The sequence below is a fragment of the Toxorhynchites rutilus genome, chromosome 3 (genome assembly GCF_029784135.1).
Source record: "Toxorhynchites rutilus septentrionalis strain SRP chromosome 3, ASM2978413v1, whole genome shotgun sequence".
Classification (NCBI taxonomy): domain Eukaryota; kingdom Metazoa; phylum Arthropoda; class Insecta; order Diptera; family Culicidae; genus Toxorhynchites; species Toxorhynchites rutilus.
In genome coordinates this window covers 169392563-169412206 of record NC_073746.1, presented here as the reverse complement: position 1 = coordinate 169412206, position 19644 = coordinate 169392563, and the positions used below count along the sequence as shown (strand labels likewise).

The 19644-nt window shown below is 39.7% G+C and overlaps 1 protein-coding gene across 1 annotated transcript in view; it reads right to left on the bottom strand.

Annotated features, from left to right (window-relative positions):
* LOC129780076 (A disintegrin and metalloproteinase with thrombospondin motifs 7) overlaps nt 1–19644 on the bottom strand; it is a 457286-nt gene that overhangs the window by 278792 nt on the left and 158850 nt on the right. The window contains exons 5-7 of the mRNA XM_055787990.1: nt 5038–5128; nt 1054–1156; nt 829–986 (exon numbers count right to left, since the gene is read on the bottom strand). Coding sequence (XP_055643965.1) covers nt 829–986; nt 1054–1156; nt 5038–5128 — 352 coding nt within the window. The remainder of the gene's footprint in view (nt 1–828; nt 987–1053; nt 1157–5037; nt 5129–19644) is intronic.

Below are 19644 nucleotides of genomic sequence, written 5' to 3'. Positions count from 1 at the left end.
TCAGTTACCCGAAGCGAGCGACATGCTTAATCAATTAGTGCGGCACGAGTATCAAGTTTTTGTTTTACTCCCCCCTCCACGCCGCCGACATTCGATTGTTTGTGTCGGCCCGCTGAAGTTTCATAATCCAATTAGAGCCAGATGATTTCACTTATTTCTGCGGCGCTCCAAAGTATCCATTCTCGAGAGCGTAGCGTTTGATAGGTCAACAGGCGAAATCGAAATCGACACCACACCAGCTGAGATGGGATATGAATATAAAACCCCCCAATGGTGATTTATAAACCGGAGCACGAGCTGTATTTTCAACTATTCAATTTATCGGAAATTTACTAATTGTCGTAGCGGTGTGCTCTCGGAAACAAGTGCTCACATGTGGCTTATGTTGGTGATTACCACTCGCAAATAGTGCAAATAGTGCTTTTACATGTTCGATACGAAAGATGGTATACAAACAATTTGAAATGTAAATCATTTCAGGCACTGGCGGCACTGACGGAAATCACATTTGCCACTTCTTCCTGAGGCAGTATTGGGAATGCAAATGCAACGCGTGCAGTGCAGTAAGGATGCACAATGGGAGAAATAGGATGGTTAAAAAATTCTGCTACCTGAAATTCTCCAGTAGATCATGAAAGTGTCCAACAGGTTGAGATAATTTTCATTTCAATATAGAATTCCATTGGATAATTCCAACGAGACAAGACCACTGTACAGAAACATATCCACCATTGTAAACACACATGTCCCTCGCCGAGGAAAACAGGTGTTCCGTACGTATGCGCGGGAGAAGAATTGCCATCCATTCAAAGTGTTTTTGCCACTTACCTTGCAGATTCCTTCCACACAGATTCCCCGGCCACTGTTGTTTCGCCGGAAGTACTCTGTCGGTTTGCTGCAGGGAGTACCATCGATGACGGTTTTGTTTAACGTAGCGAAATATCGCATTCCAATCGGTTTACAGTTCAGCTCACATTGGGCGTCATCTGCTTAAACAAGGCACAATAAAAGAATTTACAATGGAAGCAATGTTTTTCGAAATGGCTGTATTACCTTTGATAAACGCCTCCCAAATGTATCGCTTGTCCTGGAATGTTTGATTGTCGAAGGTGATGCATTGCTGCTCGCGGAAGTCGGCCTTGGGATCGGGGCATTCCTGGGGGAGAGTTAAATTGGGAATTTAGGCTGTTTGAAACATCCGTCTTTAATGGCGGGTTTACACTAGGGAAATCTTTAGCTATAGATGGATTTATTCACCTGAAAATAGGTGTAAACGGGTGAGAATAAATATGATACACTTATTCGAGGTATATATAACTTGAATAAATTCAGCATATGTAAACGCTTGTGAATTTCTCACTGGTGAGAAATCACTAAAATTGGATGCAGTTCTACTTCAGGTGAATAAATTCACCGAAAATATGAATATATTCATTATAGAAGTTCACGCTAGTGTAAACGATTGATGCGATTTCTATAAATCTCATCATATTTCTTCACATGAATATATCCCTAGTCTAAACTCACCCTAAGGTATCTACTATTGTTTAAGAATTAATTGTTTATTATTTAAATGTGAGATCTATCAAGGAATCACATTTCGATTGTTTGAGCAATTTTACAATTATCTGAGTCCTGTTTGTGTTTACACCAGTGAGTGAAATAAGGTACACCGGGGCAAGTTGAAACGATTTTTTCGAAGTTTAACTTGAAAGTTATCTTAAAAAATCACTAAATAGCTAAATTGAATTCTGTTTGCAGCATATGCAAGGTATAACAGATAACTTTCAACAAAAAATAGGGATTCATACTGGATGTTTCGAAAAATATCAATTTTGAAAGCGTTTTTTTCCCCTGTTGGGTGTGAACCACTGCGTCCATTATTTTGAACTATTGTGGTATACCCCTTTTTTTATACTACACTTCAAGCTTATCTACTACTTATTGATGAAGGCGTAGACGGAAAGCTATTGGCGATCTAACGTACAAATCTACACCTAGGCGGCGCTGCGGTGAAAGTGATGATGGTTTTAAATTTTGCCATGTGAGCTTATGGAAGGTTTGTAGTTCTTTCCATAAATTACAATGTTATAAAGGGTGTGTCACATCAAATTGCATCACGGAAAAACGCTGTAGAAATTTAATTTTTAGGAATTGTATTTTCAGCTTTCGCTTAGAATCAGATAAGAGTGTATAGATCACGTTGACCATGCTTCACTGTCAATTTTTCGTAAATTTGGAAAAATGTCGTCGAACGAAAAAGAGCGTCGTGAATTAATCCTGTGCACTCATTTCGAGAATCCGGAGTTGTCACATCGGGACATCGGTAAGATGCTGGGAATCGTCCAATCCACGGTCAGCAGAGTACTAAAACGATACTTCGAGAACCTAACCATCGACCGGAACCTAAGAACGGCAAAAATGGATGCTCCGTCAGTGAAAAAGATCACAAGCGCGTAGTTAAGCAGTTTAGACGTGATCCGAGAAGTTCGGTCCGGGATGTCGCCAATAAGCTGAATTTGTCAAGTTCATTCGTCCAGCGGACCAAGCAGCGGGAGGGCCTGCGTACATACAAGGTTCAGAAGGCTCCTAACCGCGACGAAAGGCAAAACATGGTGGGGAAGACGCGAGCCCGGAAGCTGTACACCGAAATGCTGACGAAGCCGCATTGCCTGGTAATGGACGACGGAACCTACGTCAAAGCGGACTTTCGTCAGCTGCCGGGCCTGTTGTTCTTCTCCGCAGAGGACAAATTCAGCGTTCCGGAGGAGATTCGCAAGCAGAAACTATCCAAGTTTGCCAAAAAGTACATGGTGTGGCAAGCGATCTGCTCTTGCGGAAAGCGGAGCGCCCCCTTCGTGATGACCGGCACGGTAAACGGGCAGGTTTACCTTAAGGAGTCTACAGAAGCGCTTACTACCACTATTGAAGCAGCACGAGGGCCCGATCATCTTCTGGCCGGATCTCGCTTCGTGCCACTATTCAAAGGACGTGTTAGAGTGGTACGAAGCCAACTGGGTCACCTTCGTGCCAAAGGAAATGAACCCGCCCAACGCGCCGGAGCTTCGCCCAATAGAGAAATATTGGGCGATTATGAAGCAGGCCCTCCGGAAGAACCCAAAAGTTGTCAAATCGGAGGCGGACTTCAAGAGAAAATAGATTTCTGTTCGAAAAAAACTACAACCTGACGTTGTACAGAACCTTATGGACGGGGTAAAGAGGAAGGTGCAAGTATACGGGCTTGGGCTCGAAGTATGAATAAAAAAAATGCCAAAAGTTGTTTAATAGTTTTTATTTTACTGTCTAAAATTTTCAAAAGGATCGGTCTACTGGGCAAATTTCTACAGCGTTTTTTCCGTGATTCAATTTGATGTGACACACCCTTTAATCATAAAAGATTATTTGATTGCGATGAGTTTGTAAGAAATTTAATTCTGCGCAATTTTATATATATATATATATATATATATATATATATATATATATATATATATATATATATATATATATATATATAACATGTTATTTATTTACCTCTTTCAGTATAGTTTTCACATAAAAATGTTGACAATGGTTGAATTAAAGAAGGAAATTCGAGAGCACAATCAAAAACAAGTAGAAAAATGCATGATTCCTGCATGTGAGAACTACCTTGGAAAGCCCGGAAGTAAAATATACGTGATTTGTTTTTGAGTTTTAGGTTACATTAGCATCATTTTCTTAGTTCAAAATCAAAATCCAGATGTCTCACCAATCGTTTACGTTTTGCGTTAGATCGCCAATAGCGTGATAGGTACCAATCGGGAATAATCTGTTTGATAAAATTTATAATCCTGATCGGCGACGCAGATCAAATTTCCTTGGGCTCAATAGCTTTATTTATTTTTATAGCTTTATCAAGGTGTTGAAGCGTTTAGTTTTCATATGCATTTTTTTGACATGTCCGTAGAGCGGGGTAAGTTGAAACGCTGAACTATCATGAGTTTGATGTGCGGTTTTGCTTCTCGAACTATCTACAACTGATTTGTGAACAGTAAATTAAAAGAGTTACATCTAAACATTTGGAAAAAAGGGTTTGGTACACATGAGATGTGGGGGAGTAGTCTAATACACACAGAATGGACACTGTATACTTGGAATTGATATACGAAACAATAACATCAAGAATACTATTTTGGACACTTTCATGTTGGAGTAGAGTCACTTGAAACAGCCACTAATGAGGTTTCTGGGATCATTCAAATATTCAAATATTACGTAACACACTCAAAAAGGGAGGAAGGATGGCTTGTGGAAACTTTTTTAGAAATAAGTCCAACTAAATCTAAACATTGTTATGCAAATGGCCATTTGTTATATATTGTTTAGAGAAGAGAGAATTAAAACAGTAAAAAAAAAATACGTTACGTACTATTTGAATGACCTATAGTTGCAAAATTCACAAATTTGACTTGTATCATGTCTGTGAAAAATTATATAGAACATACTGAGGAACGATATATGAATGATTCTTATTTTTTTTAATTTTATCATCATTCATTCATACAGAAATCACCGACAAATAACGTCCGGTATCTGCAACAATGATTAAAAAATAGTCGTCACGTCACTGGTTTCAAATTACCCCAGGGTTGAAAAACATGAGGTGAGTTAAAATTCCCAGAGCGGAAAAAGATTTTTCGGTTTAGTTTTCAAAACCACTACAGTTGATTATCCCTATTTGATTACCTGACGTGCGATTCTGGCGATATTTTTGAAAAAATCGGTGTTTTCGGACCGATTGAGTCACCGCCGAAAAATGTTTGTTTTGATTTCAAGGAACAAGGAAAACTAAACAAAGGCGCGGATTGTGTTAAATCATTCCAACATTCTGGTAATGTCTGTCATAAGGTAGGTTGAAAGATAATGTTTACTATATATATTTTATCACGTCAATCCATCATTCCTAGTAAAAGTTATTATTTCCACTTAAACTTACCCCGAATTTCAACATACCCCGGTGTACCTTATATATTTTCAACTATACATTGAACATACCTGTTCATTGCAGAGATGATAGCGCTTCAGAATTCCTATACAATCGTAGCTTTCCACTGCTGCTGTCGGAGTCTTTTTGCCATTTATATACCTGAAATTGAAATGTTAGTAACATTGTAACATTATTAAACATACTGCGACATGAAAAACTACGTAAAATGTTGGAAGATTAAGTCACTGCCCCCACTTTAAGGAGTTTGCGTATAGTTATATGGACTGATGGATAGGTGTAAAAATCATCAAAAATGAATGAGCAACAAGCGATAGAATAGATTTGTATATATATTTATTCAATTTGTACACTCAATATGTTCCCGAAAGACGAAAACCTAGCTTCCCGCAGTTTTAGCATAAAGTACTTATGATGATTATGAAAGTCCCGTCACCTTCACCTAAAGAAGTTTGAGCAAGACGAGTTATCTAGATAATATTTTTTTTCTTCAGCTTTAACAAAAAAAAATGAACTGATTTTACTCACAGATATAAATTTAAAAAAATATTTTATTACATTATCAAAAGAGAAGCCAATACCCAGTCTTGTCCGCCATAGAGCCGATACGGTCCCGACAAGGCCCTTGCAGCCAATTCGTTCACCAGAGCATAAGTCCAACCGCCAGCCAAGTTTTGGATAGACAATGAGTATCCCCATCCAGAGATGTCGAGAAATTTTCCTTTACGAAAAAAACCTACACTCACTCCCGACATTCTTCCAAAAATGGTAGTAAAAGTGACGAACCAGCCAAAATGAGTTGAAGGTCACTATAATACAGATATATATAAAAAAACAATATGCTTACAATGCCTTTCATGGTTCCACGCTGAATGCTTTACTTCTGCTGCAACTATCTGTCAGAACTGCTCTTGATTCTTCTTTTTTTCTTGTTTTTTTATTCCCACTGAAAATTGAATTAATTTAAATACTCAAATGAACTTAAACTATCGATGAATTGTTTTTAATGCTTTATAAATAAACTTTCGTTTTGAAATATTTTTAAGTGTATCATTAAACTTTACAAATGAATTATCGTCTTCCTAGGAGGCCATTTAAAATATGCGTGGACAGGTTGTTGGCTATTTCAGATCCTTTTCCTTCCTTTGCGAGGACGCGAGGAATGCGAGGAATCCATAGCAAGCTCGGATGGTTGTGTTAATTACAATGCCAGATGCACTTCAAATGAAATATTCGCTAGCGTTCACAACTCGAGGGGCGACATAGAACACAAAGCGAGCAGAATAAATGACCTTTGTTTTTTCGGGCATAGAAAGATTCTGAGAATTTTCCTCAGATGAGATGCAATACTTATACGCTATGGACAGCTAACCTACCATGCAAGCGTGGAGTTTACTCCGCAAATAATCTCTTTTCGCTATCCCCCTTCGTTGTTTCTATTCTAGCGGCTGCATAAGTTGCCGTTATTGACAGCTCTGTTCGGGAAAGCACACAAATGGACAGAACAAATGTATGGGGAATGGGAATGCTTCCAATTTGTATAAATTTAAACCATATACAGACTATGGGATTGTGATGTATAGCATATCAAACAAATATTAGAAAATTTCCGATTCGATTGGTGTGCAAATCGTTAAAATCCGTTCGCAGCAAAAATAGTTAATAACGTTAACTATATGTCATAATATATAAATATTTTATATTTATGTATTATAACATGTCCTGTTTTCTGATTTGGCACCCTTAATGAAAGACGTAGTCCTACGTCAAAAAACCACTCAAAAACTATAAGACCTACAAAATGTTTGTTAGAAACCGTCAGGAAGGTCTTTCTTATAGAGAAAGTGCTTGAAAATACGATTTATGTGAAGCAGGTGCTCGAAAAATATGCAAAAAACCATAGCGTAGCGGATCGGATCAACAGAGAAAGGAAGCGGAAGAGCAGCGCTGATCACTGAATTTCTCGAGGAGTGCCTAAAAATCCTCTCGCTACCAGCCAAGCGATTCGTGAAAATGCTAACTTTAATATGTCCGAATGAACTGTGTGCAGAAGACTGCAGGAACTGGGTTACAAGAGTGGATTTGCCCAACGACGACCATTGATTGGTAATAGGTTTGTTTACTTTGTATTCAGCTTATATTTTATACATATAACGCCCCAAATTCGCCCAAAAATACGTCGACAAGCCGATAGAGTTCTGGAAACAGGTTATCCGGAGCGATGAAAGTAAATTCGAACTTTTCGGCCGCAAACAACGAGCACGAGTTTGGACAAAACTTGGCGAGAAACTTCCCGACAAAATATCCAAAAGACGGCCAAGCACGGAGGTGTTAGTATCATTGTGAGGAGGTTTGCTTGGTCGGGTGTCGATAATCTTGAGAAAATTGATGGTATAATAACGGCAGACTATTACATCAGCATTGTGAAAATAAGTTCATTTTTCAACAAGGCCGCGATAAACATACCGTCCACAAAACTACTGCTTACTTCCGTGCATCACGTATTAAGCTATTGGAAGGACCACCACAAAGCCTGCACTTAAATTCCGAAAGCACACTTCCAGTACCGAACATGTTAGAACATCTTATTTTGTCCAGTACTGCATAACACAAGGAATGCAATAGCTCCCAAATGGTTGAGACATGATTTCATGATTCATTCTTACAAATGAAGAATTGAGTTTCGATTCGTTTCTCACGAAAACTTCCAAACCGTGTAAACATTTGCACCACAGCGACAATTTTCCGTTTATTCGTTCAAAAGTGCATGCATTCCATCGCTTCAATTACTACTCGAGAATACGCTTTCTTGACTTTATGCCGCAGAAACGATAAATGCTTAATAAGGCAATCTCGCGCCGGCAAGATAACGTGTTGAAATGTGCAAAGTGACAGTTGATGGCGCGTGTAATCAAGATTCTGATGTGTCTATTCACGGCTACGTCCCGAAAAAAAAGACCATACCTGCAAAAGCCTCATCTTCCCCATCATAATCAGACAGCGCTACGAGAAGCCGTTCGCCGTTCAGAGTAAATTGCAATCGTACCAACTCCACAGCCCGGAAATAGGGATGATCCCAAATTTCAAATGCTTCCTGCGAAATTCTATACTGGAGCTCTCTTACTTCTCCAACGGGCATCCATCCACCTTCTCCTCCGGTGGTGCAGTCCCGAGCAGAGAGATAACTGAGACGATGCCGAGCGTCATCATGCGGTAGGGTTCCGCTTGGACAGATTATGATTATGACTCTGACCCCCTGGTGTCGGCATTTATTCTTGTGCCGTGCCTTTGCATCTGTCCGCACCTTCCGGCTTGACGCGCGCGCATACATATAGTGATGATGGGGAAGAATTGAAAGTGACGTGAAATTGTTGTCTGCTCAAATCCATCCGAAGCCTCCCTTTCCTTCCTCTGCTTCGGAGTTAGGAACCGGCAGAAATTATCAAGGAAGTGATTACTGAGACGGGTCAGCAATCCTGCATTCACACGGCTCGAAAGCGAGATGCAACGAGAAACGATGAAAAGTTACATGTTACTTCTCTAACGTCAAGATGCTTAATTGAATGTGACAGCAGTGTGTGGCATGTAATAAAAAGTCGGGTGAAGTTAGAATGTTCAACTCATCAACGACAATGTAGATTCTGTTGGAAAACGGCTTTTCGTGGGGATCGAGTATTTAATTAGTGATAGGGAATTGGTTAACACATTTGAAGAACCGTTTACAGAACAAACTATTTTGGAAAACGATCGGTGCTTGATACTTAATCATTTTTTCTGTCATGAGAAAATGTAAGCATTAACAACATACTCTACATTTAGAGAGCTCAACGAACCTTCAATTAAATATTATAGGGGATCATTTTTGTAGATCGGAACGATGATTGGGGTCACAATGTAATACATCAAAATCGGAACGGGAACTTGAAGATCCTTGGAATATCCTCTATAATTAAAACGTGTAAATGATAAATGATGTACGTCATGAATAAAGGGTGTGTCACATCAAATTGCATCACGGAAAAAACGCTGTAGAAATTCGCCCAGTAGACCGATCCTTTTGAAAATTTTAGACAGTAAAATTAAAACTATTAAACAACTTATAACATTTTTTTTAAATTCATTCTTCGAGCCCAAGCCCGTATGCTCGCACATTCCTCTTTACCCCGTCCATAAGGTTCTGTACAACGTCAGGTTGTAGTTTTTTTTGAACAGAAATCCATTTTCTCTTGAAGTCCGCCTCCGATTTGACAACTTTTGGGTTCTTCCGGAGGGCCTGCTTCATAATCGCCCAATATTTCTCTATTGGGCGAAGCTCCGGCGCGTTGGGCGGGTTCATTTCCTTTGGCACGAAGGTGACCCCGTTGGCTTCGTACCACTCCAACACGTCCTTTGAATAGTGGCACGAAGCGAGATCCGACCAGAAGATGGTCAGGCCCTCGTGCTGCTTCAATAGTGGTAGTAAGCGCTTCTGTAGGCACTCCTTAAGGTAAACCTGCCCGTTTACCGTGCCGGTCATCACGAAGGGGGCGCTCCGCTTTCCGCAAGAGCAGATCGCTTGCCACACTATGTACTTTTTGGCAAACTTGGATAGTTTCTGCTTGCGAATCTCCTCCGGAACGCTGAATTTGTCCTCTGCGGAGAAGAACAACAGGCCCGGCAGCTGACGAAAGTCCGCTTTGACGTAGGTTTCGTCGTCCATTACCAGGCAATGCGGCTTCGTCAGCATTTCGGTATACAGCTTCCGGGCTCGCGGCTTCCCCACAATGTTTTGTCTTTCGTCGCGGTTAGGAGCCTTCTGAACCTTGTATGTACGCAGGCCCTCCCGCTACTTGGTCCGCTGGACGAATGAACTTGACAAATTCAGCTTATTGGCGACATCCCGGACCGAACTTCTCGGATCACGTCTAAACTGCTTAACTACGCGCTTGTGATCTTTTTCACTGACGGATCATCCATTTTTGCCGTTCTTAGGTTCCGGTCGATGGTTAGGTTCTCGAAGTATCGTTTTAGTACTCTGCTGACCGTGGATTGGACGATTCCCAGCATCTTACCGATGTCCTGATGTGACAACTCCGGATTCTCGAAATGAATGCACAGGATTAATTCACGACGCTCTTTTTCGTTCGACGACATTTTTCCAAATTTATGAAAAATTGACAGTGAAGCATGGCCAACGTGATCTATACACTCTTATCTGATCATAAGCGAAAGCTGAAGATATAATTCCTAAAAATTAAATTTCTACAGCGTTTTTTCCGTGATGCAATTCGATGTAGGGTGTGTCACATGTTTAAATTAATGTTTAAACTTCAATTTGTGACAAATTGTCCAACGATGGTAATTTTAACTCATTCTATTTATTCCGTCTTGCGATGGGTAGTCGTACATTCGAAACGAGTCAGTTGTTTTATGGTGTTGATCGAGTCTGTATCTCTCAAATAAGTGTAACGTAGATGAGTGGCTCTAGGTTTCCGGGATCTATTTACTTCGCTCATCCATTACAAACGGAACTACCAGAAGTGGAAAAGTTCCACTACCTAAGGGGATGTCTTCAGCATGATGAACCCGTTGAAAATTACGATGATAGTTTACAACATAGTTTACTTCGAGGGCAATACACTTGGTATAGCGAGTTTCCAACATTTCGATTCCCTTTCTGTAGTACGAAACGTCTAAGTCTTCGAAATATGTCTCAGTGCCACTCTGCAGACTGCCTATTGGACTCAGCAGTGTAGTAATGGATCCACGTTTCATCCACTGTCACAAAACATTGAGAGAAGTCCACTCGATTATGCTTCAGCAACGCCAAACCGGCTGTTGAATCATCAACGCGCCGTTGTTTATGTTGACCATCAACAAACGCGGCACCCATCGCGCGGATAGCTTTTTCATGTCCAAAATGTCGTGCAAAATGTATCTTACTCGTTCTTTTGAAATGCCTACGGCCTCAGCTAACTCGTTGTTCTCGAAAGAACAATAGTGGAATAACATTTCGTCAGCCACTGCGTTGATTGTTCAGGAGTTTTTCCCATCAAAAAACAATGTTTGATCAAAATACGATATTGCTCTTTTTTTTCTTAAAAATTTTCTTATCTTTCAAATCAATTTTTTCAACAGAATCGTCTTTTGTAGCGTACTTTCTGATATAGAGTCAATTTTAGGCAACAAAGTCTGAAACAAAAAAAAAGTTGTATAATTGTTGAAATTCGACCATATGCGTAGAAAGATTTTTTTCATCAAATATGATCGTCTATCACCTGAGATATCTTGAGAGATTCTGATATTCTGAGATTTTCTGGAGAAAGGGTTTTTCTGACTTTAAGGAGATGAATCAAAAAATAAATTCTTCTTTTATATTTAAAAAATGATATATGACGGATTTCGCGCCAACTCGACCAGATGTTGGCATGACTCTCTTAATGAAACATACTGAGTTTTCCGAAAATTTATCTAGACTAACACATGGAGTACTGAGTTTTCCGAAAATTTATCTAGACTAACACATGGAAAGGGCTAAATATTTTTGATAATTTTTTTATAATTTTTTGACGTAGTACTACGTCTTTCATTTCTATACTGGGGTGTAAGTTCAAAGTTTCGAAGACGAAAGCGTTACGGCTGAGAACGAGACTTTGAGTGTTAATACCTTCTAAACAAATGAACGAAATGGTATGATAAACACTTCATTCGAAAAATAAAATGTCTACGCGTTATATACTTGTTACTTTTTATCCAAAAACTTGTTTCAATAGCCCTAAAATTACTTTCAAAACAGGCTATTGAAATCACACCAATCGGTATATAAGCGAGTGTCGCTCGGAAATCCACTCAGTTATGATTGCCCAACGATTGAGGTACGATCGCTGGAATGGATGTTTCCCTAACACAGACTTCAAAACAGTGGAGCCAGGGGAAATCGCCATAACAAATTAGATGCAAGTAGCGGGTACTTTTTTACTCGATTGCGTTTCTGCGAATCGGAATGTTTCCCTAACACAGACTTCAAAACCATGGAGCCTGAGGAAATCGGCATTGCAAATTAGATGCAAGCTGCGGGTACTTTTGCACTCGCTTGCATTTTTGCAGACTGGAGTGTGTATTCCTAATGCTAATTCTGAATCCAAGAAGTCGAGAAAATCGGCATTGCGGATACATTCAAGTCGGCAATACTTTTATACCCCAAACATTTTTACTCTCCGGAATTCGTTTTGCTATCATGGTCTACAAAAGCGGGTACAAATGCAACGCTTTGGCTCATCTATACAAGACTGCAATGGAAGATATCTCTTCATGTCGTCAGCTCACTGATCTTCTAGGCTTCTAGGCGTTTGATGATTAGGCAGAATGTTGATAACTATTTGCTGCGATAACTACTACCATAATGCATGAATTGACTTAAATTGGGATTTGTTTCAATTGAATTCGTAAATAGTTTCATTCGTCCACTACTTTAATCAATAATTTAATTAATACACACAAAAGATAGCTCTGCGCAGCGGCGATATCGTACTCAATGAGGAACATCCGAGGTGGGATTATTGCTAATGAAAGCAATACAATTGATTACTAAGCCAACGGTAGTCCTACGTCAACCTTGCGGTTATATAATAGGTATAACCCATCCATAGTTTTTTTAACTAAAAAATGGTAAGTCCCACAAAAAAAATGATCTTTGGAAGAGTTTTAGAAAAATAATGGAATTTTCAGAAAAAAAAATTAAATCCTACACTGGAAAAAATCGATTTCGAAAACTAAAAGTCGATTTTCTCAAAATGGTCATCTCAGATTTTGATGAAATGGTACATAAATGTCATATAAAAATGTGTGTTCCAAAGAAAAAACGACGTATAAATGGAGATAAAACTTACCAAAATATTGAAGATTCACAAGCTCCAACAAATGGTCTGGGGTTCGATAATGCATACGTGTGGTAGTGTTGGCAATAGTTAGAAAATGCATCAGTTTTGGCTGAGTATAAATGGAGTAACGCCAAAACCGATACCATTGTAATTAAAGGGCGAAAACGAAATTATTGCGACACCGAAAATGTCATGCCAATTTTCTTATAATGTTTAGAATCAAACCAAAATTTTAGGGTAGTTTTATACATATATTTACTTCAAAAATAAAAAAAAAAGTTAATCGATGGAGCCTTGAGTGTAAAATTGAACGCATTTTCGCTTGATGCCATCCGTCAAAGTCTTTACAGTGTCATCCGGTACCAGTTTCTCAGTTTTTTTCCATTTTCTTAACATGTCCTTCTCGTCTTTGACTGTCTTCTTGCTCTTCCGAAGTTCCCGCTTCATTATTGCCCAGTACTGCTCCACCGAACGCAGCCCCGGACGGTTTGGCGGGTTCATGTCCTTTGGAACAAAATGGACAGAATTGGCCTCATACCACTCCAGGACACTTTTAGAATAGTGGCATGATGCCAAATCTGAACAAAATAGCGGAGCTTCGTCGTGCTGCTGCAAGAACGGCAAAAGGCGCTTCTCGAGGCACTCAGATTTGTGAGACTGTGCCCTTTGTCACGAAAGGCTCACTCCTCAGTCCGCAAGAGCAAATGGCCTGCCAAACGAGATATTTGGAGGCGAACTTCGACATTTTCTTCTTCTTAAATTTGTCGTCCACATCGAACTTGCTCTTGCCGGTGAAAAACTCCAACCCCGGAATTTGCTTAAAATCGGCTTTTATATACGTTTCGTCGTCCATCACACAGCAGCCATATTTTGTCAGCATCTTCTCGTAGAGCTTCCGTGCCCGAGTTTTAGCCGTCGATTGTTGCCGCTCATCGCGGTTTGGGAAGTTCTGTACCTTGTACGAGGGTCACTATTTATATTTCGGGAATAGCTTAAACCAATTTTCAAAGCATTTATTCCAATCGACACGAGCCTTTTTTTTGAGCGATTGTCAAATTATGTGGGATCCAACGTGAACATAATTTTCGCACAACTAAGTATTCATAAAAAATCGCATATATGCTGGTGGAACTAATGCTTAGGGATGCCTCAATCTCACAATAGGTTACATGACGATCTTGCTTAATCATTTCGTGCACAGCATCGATGTTTTCTGGCACTACAGTCGATTTTGGACGACCTTCACGAAACTCGTCGGACAGCGAACTACGACCACGATTGAATTCACTATACCAGCGATACACAGTGGTTTTTGATGGAGCTTCATCGCCAAAAGTCAAATTAAGTTGATTGACGCACTCTTGTTGTGATAATCCACGTCGAAAGTCGTAAAAAATCATCGCACGAAAATGTTCACGATTCAGTTCCATTTTTTTGCCGAGACCAAACTTTCAACTAAATATAAAATAAACAAATAGCGTCCGTATAACAAAATGTTCTGAGTACGTATATCGTCAAAAACGTCAAACTTTACGATGGAACCGTCAGATGGACTCACATGACATCAGTGTTGCCAATTCCCGAAATATAAATAGTGACCCTCGTATGTATGTAGTCCAGCTCTCTTCTTTGCATTCTGAACGTAGCTCTGCGACATGCCGATCTTTTCAGCCAAATCACGGCTTGAGACGTTGGGATTTGCTTTAATCATCCGCTTCACCTTTCCCTCCGTCTTTTTGTTCTCCGGTCCCGGTTTTCTTCCAGCTCCTTTGTCGTGGTCCAACGTCAACCGCTCCTGGAACCGCTTCAACACTCTGGAGGCGGTTGAATGGTGAATGTTCAACATTTTCCCAACTGCCGGTGCGACAGGTCAGGAAATTCCAGGTGTTTGGAACGAATTTGTTCTCTCGACTCGCGTTGGTTCACCTCTATTTTCGTTGAATAGAAAAACACGACTTCGAGTTTGACAGCATGTAGACAATACACATCAATGAGAAAGTGTGCAAAATTTGGTTGATTTTTGCCCAATGGTAAAAAAGTTATGCCCTGTTGAATGTGTCGCAATAATTTCGTGTTCGCCCTTTATGCGAATGGTGCCAATGCTGATGCACTTGCCAATACTACCGCACCTATCCTATATTGATTTTGCATTGTAACAATAGCCGTACAACTCAATATAACCTACTTATCATTCAATGTTACATTTCAGAAGTGGTATTGTCCAAGCAAAGTCTCCAAAATCCTCAACCATCGACAAGTAACCGTGTAAATACACAGACCATTTGATGGAGCTTGTGAATCTTCAATATTTTGATAAGTTTTATCCTCATTTATAGGTTTTTTCTTTGGAACACACCTATTGTGCCAAATCACTGCCAAACAAAATTCACAAAGTCGCATTGTATCATCCAACGGATGGGTATATCCCAGTAAACGTATTTTCTCTATTACTGTTGATGTTAACCGACGTAGTTGGTTACGGTTACACTTGGGGTTGTTAACCCTTTCGTTACGAACGTCGTCTATAGACGACATCCGCGCGACGAGCTGTGTGTACGAGCGTCGTCTTTAGACGACATGAAATTCATATTGCTCTTCGATCACACCAGCGCGATGTGCATACTTTACGGCACAGTGCTCCGTACAGGGGTAGCACTTCGGCGGAGCACACTGCCGTAATGAAAGGGTTAATACCAGCACTGCAATTGTAATCCTTGCAAATCCTGGAGATCACGGCTTGACTCATGTTGCTGAATAATGTCACACTTTTCTTTGTTGAATTCTGATGATTACGCAGAAACAAAATAATGATATTACTTTTCCGCCACTTTATATTTGCTGCCGGTCACAACTGGTAATTTTCAAACAACTGCAGAGCCATTTTATTCATCCTTTAGGTATCTATACAACCCATTTATTATTATAATATCTACAGTGACTCTTAATAGATACCTGAATCTACAACAACAATACCTGACCGACCGATCAAGACTTTTTTGGCAGATGGCTATTGCTTGAGAGCTGTCGTTGCTCTCTGAATTGGAATATATTGTATTTGACTACAAAAACAAGCTGGAAACTGAAAACTTAAGCATCCAAAGGTCACCATAAATCCATTACTACCTGTGCTTGATTTTTTTATAACTGTACACCCAAAAAAAAATAGAAAATTTTTTTTTTTGGAAAAACTTTTTTGCCTTAAATATGCACAAGTTGCGATGTATGAAAGAGTTGTAGGGTACATATCTATCTACCATTTATCTACCATTTCATCAAAATCTGAGATGACCATTTTGAGAAAATCGACTTTTAGTTTTTGAAATCGATTTTTTTTGTGTAGGATTCCTAAAACTCTTCCATAGATCACTTTTTTGTAGGACTGACTATTTTGGAGTAAAAAAAATTTATGAAAAAATTATCAAAATTATTTAGCCCATGTTAGTCTAAATAAAATTGCTTTTTTTGCCAAGTTGCCGTATTAGGTAAGATCTTCACGCCCAGAAAGTTCCATTAAGTTCTGATAGGGTCAAGCCAGTCCCATATACGAGTTGGCGCGAAAACCGTTGTATGCATAAAAAATGATTAAAAAAACTTTTTTTGACTCGATACACAGTGAAAATAAATCCAAGACTGTATATCATCGAGTCCGCCCTGTAGTTGGTTCGCTCTGGCTGCAAAGAAAATGAAGTTTTGCGTGTCTATCAGCTACATAATATTGTTTTTTTTTTCATTTTCATAAAGATTCTCAATCTAAAATCGACGAAGATGTGTGCTCACAGCATGAAAGGGAGTGTTATGTTATTGAGAAAGACTTAGTTATGAAGTCTGAAATTTGGGAGGCAATAGTACTCTATGTGATATTTTTTTAACTTGGTTCACTGAACCTGAACATTTTTTTTTTATTTTCTTCGATCATAATATTTCAAAACCAGAAAGTGAATGCCATTTGTGTGGTAAAGTCGAAGCCCGGAAAACTTATGTTTATGTATAGCCCCGACCTAGATGATCCCTTCTTTGAGTTAGACGTGAGGAAGCGATTAGGAGAATTTTCGCCTTTTTGGTTAAACCAAAATGAAACTTTTACACCCAAATGGGCACAGTATTCCTCGTGTGAAGTACAACAACATTCAACATCTGATGAAATAACAGTGAGGCTGGAAAGTTCATAAGGTTGACGTCTTGCAAAAAAAAGGTACATGACTAACACAAAGCATCAACTTTCAATGGATACGAGTCAAAATTTGACAGCAATCGGTCGATTGACTCGAGAGTTACAGCATTAAGAGTGAAGCAACTTTTGTCATTGTGAAAAAAATGGAAAAATCGCAAATAAATGAAAACGATGGCAAAATTGTATGAATTGGGCTTCGAATTGCTTCCGCATCCACCGTATTCTCCAGATCTGGCCCCAGGGACTATTTTTTGTTCGCAGACCTGAAGATAATGCTCGCTGGCAAGAAATTTAAGACCTATGATGAAGTGATCACCGAAACTAAGGCCAATTTTGAGGAAAAACCGAAAGAGTACTATAAAAATTGTATCGAAAAGTTGCAAGATCGCTATAATCACTGTATCGCCCTCGATGGTAACTATTTTTTTTTTTTTATTAAATCGTTTATTTTTACAGGCTCAGTTACATAAGTTTAAAGGAGCCAAACTCCTATCTGTATAGTTACAAGTATATATAAACATTTTTTATTAATGCTAATGTTAATGAAGTAGAGAACCGATTACTCGCGGCTTGCTCGAGTTTAGAAGGGTGACATTTTGTTTCAGGAAAAGGATGGGATATAAGGATATGTTGACAATGTTCACACTCACATTCGCACTCACATTCATCATACTCAATTCTTAAGCCTATCTTATATCTAACATGTATTTACATTTCACCTTATTCTATTGTTAGTAAGAAGGGATTTGATTTCTCGCGAAGGAAAAGGAAAAGGAGAATATAAGGATATAAGGACAATCACACACGAAGATCGATAGCTTTTAGGAAGACATATATTTGGGACATGTAATCAAGGTCTAACCGAGCCAACACATCTCTCACCGGCACATTGGGCTGCCTTCCTCTAGCCCGAAGAGAGTTTTCTAAATTCGATCTGGCAACAAGATACTCCTCGCACGACCAAACAACGTGTTCGATGTCGTGGTAACCTTGGCCACAAGCACAGATATTGCCATCGGCAAGATTAAAACGAAAGAGTAGCGCGTCTAACGAACAGTGATTGGACATGAGTCGGGAGAAGGTGCGAATAAAGTCCCGACTCAAGTCCAGACTTTTGAACCATGGTTTGAGGCTAACCTTAGGGATAATCGAGTGAAACCACCGGCCCAATTCATCTTCGTTCCATTTACGTTGCCAGTTAGCGATGGTATTTTTACGGACTAAAGAATAAAATTCATTGAAAGCGATTTGACGCTGATAAATATCGCCTTCAATTGCACCTACCTTTGCCAATGAGTCAGCCCTCTCGTTACCCGGAATTGAGCAATGTGAAGGGACCCAGACAAAGGTAATGACATAACAGCGTCTGGTTAAAGCACTCAAATTTTCTCGTATTCTCTCAAGGAAGTACGGCGAGTGCTTTTCCGGCCTCACTGAACGGATAGCTTCGACAGAGCTAAGACTATCCGTTACAATGTAATAGTGTTCAACAGGTCGTGAGGCGACGCTGTCCAGCGCCCAGTGTATCGCTGCCAATTCAGCAATATACACAGAGCAAGGATTCTGAAGACTGTGGGAGGTGCTAAAAATTTCGTTGAACACTCCAAATCCTGTGGACTCATTCATAGAGGACCCATCAGTAAAGTACATATTATCACAATTGACACGCCCATACTTTGCATTGAAGATCGTAGGAACGATCCCCGATCGATGATAATCTGGAATTCCATGGATTTTCTCCTTCATGAACAGATCAAAATGTACAGAGGAATTGATGTAGTCAGGAAAACAAACACGGTTGGGAGTATACGAAGAAGGATCAACCTGCATGGAGATGAATTCATGATATGAGCTCATGAATCCTGAATGAAAATTTAGCTCGGTAAGCTGCTCAAAATTTCCGATCACCAATGGGTTCATAAACTTACACCGGATGAGGAACCGAAGAGATAATAAATTGAAGCGATCTTTTAGTGGGAGTAGGCCTGCCAAAACCTCGAGACTCATGGTATGCGTTGAGGGCATACATCCCAACGCAATACGGAGACAAAGATACTGAATTCGCTCGAGTTTAATGAGATGTGTTTTGGCAGCTGATTGAAAACAGAAACTGCCATACTCCATCACTGAGAGAATAGTTGTTCGATACAACATTATAAGATCTTCGGGATGGGCTCCCCACCAGGTGCCGGTAATTATACGGAGAAAGTTTATTCTTTGTTGGCATTTTTTACTCAGATACCTAATATGGGCCCCCCAAGTACATTTGGAGTCGAACCAGACCCCAAGATACTTGAATGACATAGCATGAGTGATCGGTTTACCCAAAAGTTGAAGCTTTGGTTTTGCTGGTCTATGCTTCCTAGAAAAAACCACCATCTCTGTTTTCTCCGTGGAGAATTCGATCCCTAGCCCAATGGCCCAGGTTGAAAAATTGTTCAAAGTATCTTGTAAGGGACCTTGCAGGTCGGATTCGTTTGATCCTACGACAGACACCACTCCATCATCTGCAAGTTGTCTTAGGCTGCAATTTTGTGTAAGACAATTGTCGATGTCGTTTACATAGAAGTTGTACAAATGGGGGCTTAAACATGAGCCCTGGGGGAGGCCCATGTAGGAGACCCGAT